The sequence below is a fragment of the Letharia columbiana genome (genome assembly GCF_014066305.1).
Source record: "Letharia columbiana isolate WasteWater2 chromosome Unknown Sc0000000_s0, whole genome shotgun sequence".
NCBI classification, from domain to species: domain Eukaryota; kingdom Fungi; phylum Ascomycota; class Lecanoromycetes; order Lecanorales; family Parmeliaceae; genus Letharia; species Letharia columbiana.
The window spans coordinates 2086181-2101065 of record NW_023501036.1 but is presented as its reverse complement, the minus strand read 5'-3'; the positions used below and the strand labels follow the sequence as shown (position 1 = coordinate 2101065).

General features: G+C 43.7%; 3 protein-coding genes across 3 annotated transcripts; 2 read left to right on the top strand and 1 right to left on the bottom strand.

Moving 5' to 3' along the window:
- Window positions 1-151: 151 nt before the first annotated feature.
- Window positions 152-1887, top strand: HO173_000595 (uncharacterized protein; the record flags this gene model as incomplete). Its single annotated transcript, XM_037302544.1, has 5 exons — window positions 152-158; window positions 209-736; window positions 791-862; window positions 911-1211; window positions 1263-1887. 5 exons carry the CDS (start codon window positions 152-154, stop codon window positions 1885-1887), a joined length of 1533 nt encoding a protein of 510 aa, XP_037171123.1.
- A 5740-nt stretch (window positions 1888-7627) lies between these two features.
- On the bottom strand, window positions 7628-8728 carry HO173_000594 (uncharacterized protein; the record flags this gene model as incomplete). The annotated part of the gene is made up of 2 exons (XM_037302543.1): window positions 7628-8543; window positions 8601-8728. The coding sequence occupies 2 exons, from the start codon at window positions 8726-8728 to the stop codon at window positions 7628-7630; spliced, it is 1044 nt and encodes a 347-aa protein (XP_037171122.1).
- Window positions 8729-9506: 778 nt separating this feature from the next.
- On the top strand, window positions 9507-10120 carry HO173_000593 (uncharacterized protein; the record flags this gene model as incomplete). The annotated part of the gene is made up of 2 exons (XM_037302542.1): window positions 9507-9659; window positions 9773-10120. The coding sequence occupies 2 exons, from the start codon at window positions 9507-9509 to the stop codon at window positions 10118-10120; spliced, it is 501 nt and encodes a 166-aa protein (XP_037171121.1).
- Between the last annotated feature and the right edge of the window lie 4765 nt (window positions 10121-14885).

Here is a 14885-nt window from a genome sequence, read left to right as displayed (position 1 = left end):
TCCTGGTCAAGCCTTCTGCACTTTTCCATCTCTATCACTCCAGCTCCTCCTCCTTTCCAATCCCAACTGGGCCCACCTCCTAATTGTGTGGATGAAGATGCCAGTCGTCAATGACTTCTCCTCCGAAGGTGAACTATCCCCCCACATCAATATGAGAGGTAAGTCTCGTCAAAAGGTAGTCTATGCCAAAGCCATTGACATGAGATAGGTTACGAAGAAAGTAGTACGACCCAGGCAACCTACCCAGACCTAGCCAGTCTCGGTTTTGAGGCTTCCGCCCACAATTACAACAGAATCTTCGGACCTCAGGCGCAAGATGAAGATTTTCTCCTACCAGACTTCATGCATAGTGACTTATCAGGATCGACTCCAAGCATGGATTATTACAGCCAATACCAGGCTACACCGTTGCTCGAGGGAGCCAACAGTCACATGCGCGACACCGGAAACGATGCTGAAGGCATCAGCAGAGGCGCTCCTCAGAGCCAAGCACGCACGGAGACGCAGAAGCCCCTCGCACCGAAACGGCTACAGTGCGCTGACCCTGCTCAGCCACCTGGTCCAAGCAAGTCACCGAGCAAGGCAAAGACCCCTGCCGCAGGAAAAGGCGGTAGAGTGTCCAAACTAGGACTCAAGAAAGCAAGGCTTGGAGACACGCTAGGCACTGACAACAGGGCGCGGGCAGAAACCAGGTGGGAGAATGGCATCATGTACGGCATGGTGAACAAGGAGTGGAGTATGTTGGTGCGACTGGAGTCTGCACGAACTACCGAAACTAATTCGTGAGCAGAGCCCGCAGCCTATCATTGCGACAACAGAGAGGAGCTTATCATGAGGGCGGCCCAGCAGCCTGGAGCTCCAGGTAGGTTGTTAAAGCCGAGGCGTCTTACACGTGAGCTAATGAGGATAGTATTTCGAGCAGGGATGTCAACGGATTACACCAGTTACAGCCCAATGACGCAAAGCTGGACTGAAGATCTTAAGTCAGTAAGGGACTACATGGGTCGTCAGGTACTTCTGTTGCCCGAACGTCCGGTAGACTTGGAGCACAATCCAAAAGCCCCTTACATTATGCTTAGGGGACTTGTCATGTTGAACACAAACAACCGGCCAGTCAAAGACTACCCTGGAGCACCTCAGGTAATGAGTACTCATGAGCGGGATATAGTTGTGGAAGGTCTGCGACGGGTTTGTGGGATGACAGTCTCGGAGTGAGTTCGTTCCAGCATGACTTCGAACAACATGCTGATCAAGTTGTCCAGCCAGACGAGCCGAATGCCTCCTAGAAGAGCCACAGCGAGCGGGGAGAGAAAGCTACAGGGGGGGTCGGGCTTCACAAATCGTCTAGCAAGATGGAGGAAGGAACACCCCGAGTGTGTTATTTGGCACGAGAGGGGCAAACGCAAGGGGAAAGAGGCGGAGGTCACCGATCAACCTGGTCTATCAGACGAGGAGGACTACACATCAGACTCGATCCCAGACTCTGAACCTACGCCGTACCAGGACTTGGACGAGAATGCCGGGTTCTATTCCAGTCATTCCTCGTCACTCATACCAGGAATTGATCCTTCGTCGACAGAAAACCAATTCTGGTTGGAGCAATCAATGGACATCAATCAGCAGATGTCATGCCCAGAACCGGACCCTTTCTCGGGAGCAAACTGGAGCTCAGGCATACCGGGAGGGTCCTATCCCCACCATCAGCTGAGCACCGAGCATGTGGAGCAAACAGAAGGGAGCAATCAGTACAACGCATCGCCCTTCCGACAAGCAAACATGCCCACACACACTGCAAACAATGCCGCAGCAGAGGGTATATATTCGCCGGGCTATCCCTTTAGATATGCCCCAACAAATATATACCCCTCGGGCAGTCCACTCGGATAACCCAAACTAATCTATATAAACCCCCGGCCGCTCCGTCCCTCGGCGACCCCTCGGCCCTCCCAATGACAACGTCGCACGGTTCAATACCGCCAGAAATCGACAATTCCTCCATCGACGACGAGCTCTGGTAGGACGATTTGGGGCAGAATCCGCGATGGGCGAGTGGTTCTCCGGACGGATTCCGGAAAGTTGGGCAAATTTCAGATAGAATTTGCCTTACGCATGCCAATGTTTAGCGCACAATCAAGCTTTTTAACCCCCGCAAAACCCCCGGCAAGAGGGACCAATCCCTAAACTTTTCGTGACTTTGAACTCTTTGTCAGCATCTATTGTGTGTATTGACTGGAAATTGACCGGGTAAATGTCATACACGGAGGGTAAAATACCCTGATGAGTCTGTTAAATGTTCTAAAGTTGCCAGAAAAGAGTGACATTTTCATTGAAAATTTCCTAAGAACCTCTCATAATTTCGCTAGAGAGAAGTCGTAGAAGTCATATAATTCCGGGGTACTACCAGAAAAAGTGGCAGTCTTTCGCGATTTTTCCCTAAGAATAGTCGAATAATTCAGACAGATTTCCCGAAAACAGTGTCAGTTTTCATATATTTTCCCTAAGAATCGATCAATATTTCAGACGCAGTTCCAGAAAAGAGTGGCACTCGTTACAGATTATCCCTACAAACCATCATACGATTCGGGCGCAGTGCCAGAGATAAGTGACAGATCACATACAGCTTCCCTAAGAATCCTGCCAGTATGATTCATGCGCAGTACCAGAAAATAGTGGCAGTCTTTACGAATTATCCCTACAAACCATCATATGATTCGGGCGCAGTGCCAGAGATTATTGACAGATCACATACATTTTCCCTAAGAATTGCCAGTATGATTCATGCGCAGTACCAGAAGATAGTGACAGTCTTTACGAATTACCCTGGGAACCATGGTACGATTCAGGCCCAATACCAGAAAAGAGTGACATTTGTTACAGATTATCTCTATCAACCATCATACGCTTAGGGCGTAGTGCCAGAGATAAGTGACAGATCACATACAGTTTCCCTAAGACTGCCAGTATGGTTTATACGTAGTACCAGAATATAGTAGCAGTCTTTACGAATTATCCCTAGGAATCATAGTATAATTTAGACCCAGTACCAGGAAAGAGTAGTAGTCTTTACGAATTATGTCTTAAATTTATAAATAATTTAGAATAAAAATAGATTTATAATTTACTAGTACCGAGATAAGTAATAGATTGCATATAGTTTCCCTACGAACCGCTATTATAATTTAGACTTAGTATCCAGAAAGTAGTAATACTTTTTATAGATTTCCCCTTAGAACCATTGTAGGTTTAGGCGTAGTACCAGGAAAGAGTGGCAGTCTTTACGAATTATGTCTAGAATCATTATATGACTCAGCTATGGTGCCAGAGAATGGTGATAGATCACAAACATTTTCCTAAGGATCGCTATCATGATTCAGGTGTAGTACCAGAAAAATGAAATACTTTTCGTAAATTTCCCCTAAGAACCATCCTATAATTCAGGCGCAGTGCCAGAGATCAGTAACAGATTCCACAAATTCCCAAAAAACGCTGATATGATTCAAGCGTAGTGCCAGAAAAAGGTAAGAGTTTCCATTCATTTCCCTTGAGAACGTCATAAAATTCAGGCGTACTGCCATGAAATGTGATAGATTCCATAAAACTTCCCAAAAACGCTAATACGATTCAAGCGTAGTGCCAGAAAAAGGTAAGACTTTTCATAATTCCCTTGAGGACCGTCATAAATTTCAGACGTACTGCCAAGAAATTGTGATAGATTCCATGAGATCTCCCTGAGAACCGTTATTGCGATTCAGAGATAGTGCCAGAAAATGGTGATAGATTCTATAAGGTCTCCCAAGAACCGTCGTTACGATCCAGGTGTAGTGCCAGAACAAGGTGACCGTTTTGACAAGTCTTCCTTAAGAACCGCCATTATTATTCAAGTGTGGTGCCAGAAAAAGGTGGTAGTTCTCATAGACCCTCCCCAAAAATCGCTGTCTTAACTGCAAGGGAGAGATTACAGAAGTTACATAATACTAGGGCACCACCAGCAAAACGTGATAGTCTTCATAAATCTAAGACACCTCTTCTGCGAAACGACTACCTAGTTACCTTCATCGACTCAAGTTCGACAAGACCTACGAATTCTATAAATCTATGCTTCCCTAGCCACGGGTGACTTGGTCGAAATAGGATTCTAGTGTACACCTCATCGAACGAGCAAGGACATAGCGGAATGTATCCATTGTGGCCTTGAATTAGATCATTGGCCCACTACGGACGTACCTTTGAAAGAACACCTGACTAACCGACCTACATGCCTCTACCTTGCGGACTTCAAAAACACAGTCCCGGCATGATGAAACAGTACGACAACGAGCTACAATGAGAGTATGAGAGGAATCACAAAGCCTAGGAGACGGAGCAGGCGCGTCATCAGCAAGAACAGCGTGTTGACCGGCAGCAAGCGGCACATGAAAGATTTCAACATAGACATGACATGGACTCAGAAAACGTAAACGAACTTCCAGCCGACTACCTACAACATTACCAATCATAACGTCATTGTTTAAAGACATGAGTACAGTACGGGGAGCAGCAAGTGGCCGTTACCCGCAGACGTTGTCGAATTGGGATTCCTAGTGGTCACACCAAATTCACTGCATCACTCTCTAGCAACAAGAACCTCACGCTTCCCATCCACATTGTAGACTCGCTCCCTGCAGCAGAACCACCAAACCCAGCAGTAACTTCGCCAGCTACTGCGCAACACCAAGCCAGCCAGGCTCTCCCTTAATAAGAGCCACACTCCTATGGTTTCTAGTGCAAACTCGCTCCCTACAGCAGAGACATCTCATTTGCCAGCTCACGGAGCTCTTTCACATTCCCGACCTACGTATCAACCAAAGTCCTACCTCACCGTTCAAGACCTCTGCATATGCTATACCCCATTAAGCAAGCTTTGGATCTATTTCACCCAGCCTATGTCACTTTTGAATCCTTTCAGTCATGACCATTCAGGATCTCTACAAGCGATCTGATAAGCATGGCAAGCATAACAATTAAGGGGTGGAGGAACCAGCGGAAATTCAAGCCCAGCACCAGCCTACTGTCCCCAGCTTCCCCAGGCGACCCCTGATTGATATTCTTGAACATAGAAGTCTTAGCGCGATAGATATGCTCAGAAACCGACTCCTGAATCACATATTCAAATGCATTTCGTATGCGCCGAAGAAACACGCTCCAAAACACCTACAGCGGGACCGATTTTCTTGATTTCTTCTCCAGCCATGGTAGGCAGGAAATGCATGTGCTTTGTGGAGCAGGGCAAGGATTCAGTGCATATCTCCAAGTATCAGCCATGCGGACATGGCTTCTTTAGAGAGGGTGGTGATTTTACGTGTGTGTCAAGGCCCTACTAGTGGCTTAGTATAGGCTTCACATATCGAGGATGCAGCTGGTGGCAAGACTGAGGAAGGACAGATTGAGTGAGGTAAGAGTGGTGGTTGAAGAGAAGACATAGGGGTTTGTGGTTACGAAGAGGGTGACGAGGCCGCAGATGGAGGATGTGTAGAGGTTGGAGAGGCTAATGATGGGCTCTGTGAACACCGCGTGGAGGGATCGAGTGATGGTGGCGGTGAAGAAGAAGCGGATGTGCTGGCGTGGGGTGCGATGGGGTTTGGGGAGGCTGGTGATGTTGAGGGCTGCGGCGCGCGGTGGTGGGGAAGAGTCGCTTTGTAGGATGCGCGCTGAAAGGGTAGGGTGAGAATAAGACGGTCCATTGGGTCCAACGCCAGCCCTCGTTGCTGAGACATCTTCATACCCCACACCAAATTTTGGGGTATAAAATTGTGAAATGCCAATCACCCTGGGGTATGAAAATACAAGTTGCCATCAACTTGTAGATATGGCTGTGCCTGTGTCTATAGACCAGTAGAAGTGTAATTAAAAGTGTGTGTGAGGACCCAGTCATACAGACTGGGAGGCCAAATTTCGTTTGTCGCATTTGTAGATCTATTTCACGCTGTCTTCGGTGCGTAATGCCTTGATAGATGGGGGTCACTTAGAGGCTATCGGGTTACCGGCTTGCGGCGGGCTACAGGCTATCTACCCTAACCCGCCCCAACCCCCCCCCGGCGGGAACCACGCCCACAAACCTCGCCCCGAAAGCCCACCCCTATTCGACGCTGTCGCGCCCTACGAGAACAGTATTGCGATTCTGAGGTCGGGATTGCGCTGACGTTGATGAGGGGTCTATACTCGCTTTAGTTGAAGTTCGAAATAGAACCTTAGGTATTATTTAGGGTACCTACTATCATAATTTACAAATTCATGGCCCTCCGGGTATGAGAATGAGGATCCTTTAGTTTAGGACATAAAGATGTGTTTACCCCGCGGATGAGGATATTAAGATGATGAATTTTTCAAGCTCGGGAGAAGAGGACGGGCTCCTCGTATCACAGACTCTAGTGGGGGTAGACTGTAGTAAGTGGCCATTGGGACGAGCCGTCTATGAAATGACCAGATAGCGGCGACCCTCGCAGGCGCGATGCTAGCTCATGGACTCCCACAAACTTCTGTAAAGAACCTACAAACTTTAAAGCTGCATCATCCTAGAAATCTTGGCGCCAAAAATGAACAGTCAAAGGTGGGTGAATTGAAGAGGTACACGGATCTTCGATTAAATGTTTCGCTTTGACAAGGAGCCGAAAGCGAGACCAAGGTTGCTGAAAGGGTAGGGCACGAGGGATGCGATTTTGGAGCGGAAAATTGGTCGGGTACGTCCTCCTGGCTGGGAGTCTGTATGGATGATGCCATGCTACTGCCCTATCATCAGAGCTCAATCGTTGCAATATGTGAGGTTTACTGAATCAAAGACTCTCGATATTCCAGGCACACAGTGTGAAATATAGCCTTCAAGGGAGAACCTCTTCGCATTTCTATGCCACAGATGAAAGCATAAAAGCTTTCTGAGTCAATCTCAATCCGTGCATGCCTTGCGGGCGCAGCCGAAGGAGACACTAGGAGTTGGTACAACGACTGGATAAGGGTTTGCAAATGGAGCTCCCATACACAAAGTACAATCTGTTTGAGAGAGAGAAGAGTGGAGAGTTTGGGTAGAGAGCAATTAAATGGCAATTTTGTTTGCTTCCGACGTTGCATCCTGGCTTTCGGCTGCAAAGACGTCGCGGCTGGTGTTAGCTTTTAAGACTGTGTAGGCGCCGGCAGTGATTCACCGCTGACATTTCATAAATTAGAGAGTACCCGCCATAAGCGGCCCAGCCCGTAGTTCTTTACTCTACACCTCAAGCCAAGTACCCTGCTAGTGTGGGAGTTATCTCGGAAAGGGAGTGTCTGCAGAAAGACGCAGGAAGATCATCGAAGGACACTGACATTTCGGCAAATTGAGAGGCAACTGAGAAAGGAAGAATTGCCTGTTGACACATCTGTGAGGCGTGCCAGATCCGGCTCCAAGGAAAGACCAGTCTTCATCTCTATATTCATCTTCCCGCCTTTAACAGACTAAATAACTGATTACACCGACAACAACTTTCATGAATCGTACGAGACCCTCAAAGCATTGCTGCCATAGTGGGTCTGGTGCAATGTTTTCTGGATGTCGACAAACGAGCCTGAAAGTCTCCTCGCTTCGATGGTCCCGCATTGATCGACTAAAAAACAGAAACTCTTATCTTGCTACGGCCGTCTCAAACGGCAGTGGAGGCGTCTCGAAATAAATCACGTAACCCTCACCTATCTTCTTTTTCTTGTAGAATATCCCAAAATTCATATCCTCCCACGACGAACCTTCACTACTTTGGTATCCTACCACTATTTCCCGCCAGATCAATGCCAAAGCAGATTTCAGATCGCCCCAAGTAAAGGTTGCCGCGCCGGGATCTTTGTACATGACAATCGATACGTGATTGTCAACGCTGTGAACACGCATTTCCGCACCTGTCTCGTCGTTATCGTGTTGCGCCGCGGTGGCTAGGCCGTCTAAGAAAGCTGTAAATACTCTGCTTGCGGAGATGGATGTACCCTCGCATTCAAAATGGACCTTGAAATTCGAATCGCTACGATCAGTGACCCAGCCCGAGCGGCGGGCGGAGAGGCCACTAGGGAGAGCAACGAGGGGATTGGGTGACTGTTCTGAAATGCTTGTCGAGAGAGTATTGTTAGAGTAGCCGCCGCCTAAAAGAACCGTGTTGTTGATTGTATAACCTTCCAGGTTCAAGCGTTTGAGGCTGTATAGTAACCATCCGACCTGGCGATCGTGAAGAATGATTTTAGCGTCAAGTTTGAACGTGTCTGAACCATGGCGAGCACCAATGGTAACTCCTGTTGCATACAGTGCCGCGATGATGTGCTTGATTTGGAGTTCAGACCGAAGTCGGCCTATTTCGAGCTTCGAATCGAACCACGGAGACGAGATAATGTTTGGAAGTTGGCCTGCGAAGCCGTTCCACGGTTGCTTGGCGTAAGCAATCATCGCTTCCATTGTGTTTACGTAATCCTCAAACCAGGATAGCTCCACTCTCGCATCCCAAGTAATGCTCAACTGGAAACCCTCAGGGGGCTTTATCATGGCGAGACTGGAAGCACTATGGTATGAACGATCAGCATTCTGCCAGCAACTTGCGCCGCCTCCATGAGCCTACTTGATAGGAGGAAGCACTCCTGAGAAGGTGTCATTCTTCACTAGCTGGACCCTGGCCAGAATTGATGCGGCAGAGACTAGCGCAACAGAACCGGAGAGAAATGAGGATAAGAAGATGTTGAATTTCATGATAGTGAAGGCGTGAGACATTGACAGTGACTTCAATGAGTAAAAAAGTACTTGACCCTTATGAATGACACATTGTAAAAGCAGTTATCGCGATTTTGATATTGACGACGAGCAGTGAAAAAATGTATGCGATTGCCGCTTCCGATCACGAGGTTAAGTAAGAATTGAATCGATGAGAATGATAGTACTACAGGCGCTCCTGCCGACAACCGATAACCGCGATGTGAGGAGCAGCGTTGGTCGAAATGGCACTGTATTGCTTGCATCCAAGACCAAAGACAAGTAAGCTATCAGCTCTTATAATCTTCATCTGTCTTGAGATCCAGATGATTTTCCGAGCTCAAATTCCTCATTGCTCGAATAGACTTCGGATAATCCTACAGAATGCACGCCCCAGAGTCCAGACCAGCTGGGGTTGAGGAGTTTACATGAAGGCAAGGGAGCCTCATCAGCGCATGCGCTCGCACTAGGAAATGATCTTGTCTTTGATGGCTGTTGAGAGCGGTACGGCTACGTCAGCCTCCAAGCTTATGGCAGATGGCCCTGAGATGTGTTTGGTCTACTGTAGATGCTGGAATTTCACTGAGGTCATCTCATGCGTTCGGCTGAGCGACTCGATTACTAATCACTACGTCAACAAAATGTCGACCGAAGAGATCCATGATGATGTCCTTAAGGCCTCGAACTTGGTTTCTCAATCCTTTCCACGAATTTTCGGTCTTTCTCCCTGGCATCAGGCAAGGCTATCGAACCTCTCTAGGATCAAAGCCTCAAGACCATGCATACACGGCGCTACTCTCTCCTTTATTCTCTTGCTCTCCTATGCGTCTCAAATCTCACACTCGCACTCACACCCTGGGAGTCAATCCACCAGACAATCCACACGTACCCACTGGCAATTGACTCTAAGGACTTCGCCCTGCTCTCGAAGGTATCCAAATCCCAAATCTCAGCATCGAAAACTCCCGATCGAATCATGACCCTCTGTCTCTTTGCTCAATATAACCCTAGCGTCTATGTTGTTAACCTACCCAGTAACAACAGGTCTTCACGTCCGGCGCCTCCGCCAACTACACCGGCGATCTCTCCAATCTCAACGGCCTTCCAGCAATCCAGACCGCGCTCGCAGCATCGGTTGCCAACGTCTACTCCCAACACCTCCTCGGCACCACCGTCATCGACATCCACAGCAACGGAATCAACGCAAATTCTACCACCTACTTCCAAGCCAGCCTTTTCGGCAAACCTTACTCTATCGGCTCTGTGGTGTCTCTTTACGGATACTATGCGGACACCATTGAGAGAGCGACTGAGGGGTGGCGAATCTCGAAGAGGCTGCTTGTGTTCCAGGGGCCGGGCTTCGTGGGCAATTTGAGTCTCGTGGGCATGTGATCGATTGCCTTGACCTCACTTTTCTCTTAGGAATACTGCAGCCTCGAAGGGCGAACGGATAAAAGCAGCATAGTCGTTTACCTTGACCCCATTTTGGGGTGGAATGAGGGCGGAGCATCCAAGTAGTAGGGGTGTTGTTGGTTGTGAGCTTCTTTGTTGGGCCACCATGTTCATAGGCTAGCATTTTGATATCGCACTTACCTCTGATGTGCGAAAGCTTGTTCTCTGGTCACGAAAGAGGGGGTTCTTTACGGTATACCCTTAAGTCGTTGACCTTCATCGCATCGCACATCCATTGATAATACATCAGCCACTTACCGGAGTATAACGCTGATGATCATGCTAACGTAAATACGTGGGTCTCGGATTGCGGGACTAAACACGTCTGGCGGTCCGTGCAGTGTGGAGGGCTGGGAGTCAAGCCAGACCCACCATGGCTCCACGTTTGACTTAGACCCATCTCGGCCAAATAGGCCCTTAAGGGGAACCGCTTATGTCAATTGACTGATTGATATTGATTTGTTGATTGACCAAGTCACACTGGACCCCCTACGGTTATCCCGCATGTTTCACAGGCATCAAAAGCCCAGCCAGATGCATCGTCCTTCGGGGTTTCCAGGCCCAAGATGGATGCAGACTGTATCTAAAGCCAGCCTCTAAGGGATCCAAGCTACTAGCCTACATGATGATGATCAAGCCCTCAGAGCCCCACCGTGCGGCGATAAGATCGCTAGAGATGAACAAGCCCTCCGAAATCCCCTGTGCGCCAACGAAGAACCCCCATGAAAATCTACTGTGCGGTACTAGGAGCCTCGAAAAAAAAAAAAAAAAAAAAGTCCTCCGCTTCTAACTGCTCATGGGGCTTTCCGGTCTGCCGGGAGTCGAGTCTATGATTCCAGAATGGCATGATGGAAGAACTTGCCGTCTTTGAGGAAGTCATCAATTCGAAATGGTCCGAAAGTACTGCCTCGGTGATTTTTTTGTTCACAAAGTGGGACGTCCTTAAGGAGAAGATCAACAGACTTCCAATCAGTGATACTTTTCGCGACTACACCGGCGGGGACAACTGTCAAGAAGCTTTGAAATAATTCACATCGAAGTTTTTTGATTGCAATCGAGCGGGCAAGAAAGTTAATTTTCACTTGGGCGTTGTGGCAGATTCTCAGCAGATGGGATCACCCTGTCGCTTCTTCCCTGTCCCGTTGATGAGGCTGCTGTTGTGCTTGAGAGCAACGTGGCTGAAGTCGTCTTGGCATTACAATTCGAGATAGATACGCATTTATTTTCTAGGAAACCCAGTGAATAACATGTCTGAACAGGGCTTTGAAACAATGTTAACGAACGAGATTCAATACTAGTGACACCAATGCACTCACTGGAATCGTCTCGTAGGCACAGGACGAGGTGAGACCTTGGAAACCTAGCGGGGGCGAAGGCAGTAGTGTGGTATGAGGTGTAAAATGCCATGCACGCCACTGGGAAGAGGAACTGAGATTATGCCGGTGCTGGCCAGGTTGCTTCACATTTCTCATGGTCCACTACTGAAGTGTTACTGGAAACTTTAACGACCATTATCACGAGACCACTGGAGTTCTCCAACAATCGGGCCACCCGCTTACCTGCGAGACTGTGTGCAGCTTCCTTTTCTCTCTCTCAAGACGTGTTCAACCAGTGCCACTCGCTTTACTTATGCATTATCACTCAACAGTCCTCTAATGCCATTTACTGCGGTTTGTTTGCAGTGACTCACTAGTCGTGTTTTATCATGCTCTTCACCAATATCTTTCTGCTCCTGGCTATTACGCGATTGGTCCATGCTAATCCGATCGCCGAAAATGCTGGGTATTCCGCATCCACATCTGATACTTACGCAAGCCCACTCAACCCTACCTGGACACCAGCGTCAGAAACCATACTTCAACCTTCGCCAACGTATACGGATGCCCCTCCCCAGAACCTGACTATCGACAGCGTGTGGAAATATGAGGTAAGACACTTAGTTGTTAACTATGAAGTTACTATGGAGGAAAGAGCGACTAGATACGGATACGCTAAGGCGTATCACGTGACCATGTCACGTGATCGCCAAGACGCCAAGAGTTACGTGATCCGAATTTCAACACTCCCCTTCGCACGTATCCTCTCATAGGCGAAATCCAGTGGATATAAAGTTCAATGCTAACGGTGTTAAAATCGGATAGACAAGGTGAAATACCTTAGCGAAGGGCTATGAGTTGCGCTAACCGTACCTTAACCAAATTAATAAGATTTATCGCCTTTTGACGGTAGCTTTATAATGCAACCATGATTTCGAGAAGGATTAAATACGTTATATGTTTTTAGTGGTGCTTTTTTTAAAACGATAGTAAATTGGTTTCTCTTAATAAGCGTATCAAATTTTAATACGTTAAATTGAAGGATCTGATCTATTACGATAGTAATTATGAATTAGTAGAATAACGATATTTATATAGATATCTTAGTAATAAAAGATTACGTGAATTACCTTATGTAGTTAAATAGACTTTCCTTTAGCTTAAGTAAATTTGATCGAGTGATAAAAATTTATAAAGTAAGATAGTCTCGTAGTTCGAATCAACGAATATATTTCTTATTTGAAATTCCTTAATTTTATAAATATCTTATTCTTAATAGACCTTAACTATTATTGCAGGGTTCTCAATTTTTTTATTCTTTTCGAAATAGTTTTTAATTTTATAACGGTTTCTCGGTTTTATAACGATATCGCAACGGTGTCGTAACGGTTTTAATCTATAAAACGTATTAAAAATATTACAGTTGTTTCAACTCGATACGATTTTTTATCGATACGTACTAAGATATATTACCGTTAATTATCTAGTTCGTTTTTTATTCTTTATCGTTTAAAGGCGGAGATGGTCTACTAATACGTCTTAATAAAATAATCGTATATTTATCGTATATATATAGTAAAAGAAGATCGCTGCTACTCGCTAAGATAACTTAATCGATTTTCGTCGAATTATTAAAGTAAGTTAGCGCCGGATAATTAAAGTAAAATTCGAGTTAAGTAGTTAAAGTGAGTTAGCGTCGAGTAATAGAAGTAAAATTAATATTAGATAGTTAAGATAAGTTAGTATCGAATAGCTAGCGTAAAAATATACTTCTTATACCCCCTATACTTCTTTTCTTCTCTCTCCTCTTTATATGAACGAAATTAAAAAATATGAGATTTAAAGTTTATAACGTTTAAAATAGAATAGATAAAGTAAAAAGTCGAAATCTGAAAACGACTATATTAAATCATAGTCTCTACTTAAATATAACTCAAATTCCACTTTTTATTAAAAAGCGATTTTTTGAAAATTTTATTTCTAGATTATCTAGTATATATCAAAAATCGATTAATTCGAGATCGAAGAATATTTATAAAAATAATTGAAATGATTAAAAGAAATTCTTCTAGCTATATATTATCGACTATAAGATCTCTACGAAGATTATTTTAAATAATTAGTTCTTAATAATAGTAACTATAACTACGATAATTTAAAGATATAATATTTAAGATATTAATAACGAATAGATATAGATTTCTTAAAAGAGTTCTAGAAGTTTTAGTAACGATAGCGGTAATAGCGCTAAAGAAATAGCTATTTCGATGTGAAATAGTAAGTTTATAGAGTATTAAGTCTAATATAGCGACTCGAATAGATTACTCGTAATATGAGAACTAATAAAATAACTTCTCTAGAGTAGTCGATAGTAGACGGCTCTCTTAAATTCAGATATAGATATAATAGAATAGCTCTTCTATAAACTAAGACTATACTAAGATAGTATTAAGATTAATAGCTATCGAAAGAGTAAGTAGATATAGCTTTCATCTTAAGAGCGTCTCGAAAAGTAATAAATTTATCTAAGTAAAGAGCCTTAATAATATTAAAATTCGGATTACGTAATTCTTAACGTCTTAATAATTATATAATATAGTTATATAATATACCTTAGCGTATTTATATTTAATCGCTCTTTTCTTTATAATAACTTAGTAATTAATAACTAAGTATTTTATCTTATATTTCTATAGATTATAAACTTAGACTTTACTTAATAACTATTATAATATAACTATTATTTATCTTTATAATTATAACTATTTTTAGACTTTTAATATTTATCTTATAATATTTAAAATTTATTATATAAAGATAGTAGTAATTATAGAGATATTCTTTTAATCTTCTTAATAAAGATATTTTTTTTTAAAGTAGTTATAAGTCTAAGCGAGTATAATTTATTAATAATATAAGAGATTAGAAGTTACTTTTATCTCTATCTTAAGCGAGTTAAAATATATTATCTTTAATTAAAATATCGAACTCGTTAAATATATTAAGTATATAATTATATTATTATATAATTAAGTTATATTATTAAGATATTTTAAATTTTATTAGCTTTTACTAAATTAGAATATTTAATTCTATTAAAAATATAATTATTTTATATTAATATTAACTTTAAAATTATATATTAACTATTAAATTAATAATTATTAATTAAAAATAATTAAATATTAATATTAATAATCTAATTATAATCTAGAATATTTTAAAACTAATATTATTATCTCTTAATACGCTTATCAATTTATTAAGATTAAAATAATAAGAATATCTTATTAATATTAATTTCTAGATCTCTAAAAGCCTCTTAAAAAAAGAATTAAAATTCTATTATTAAATTCTTTTTTTATATTAGTATATATAATAGAATAAGA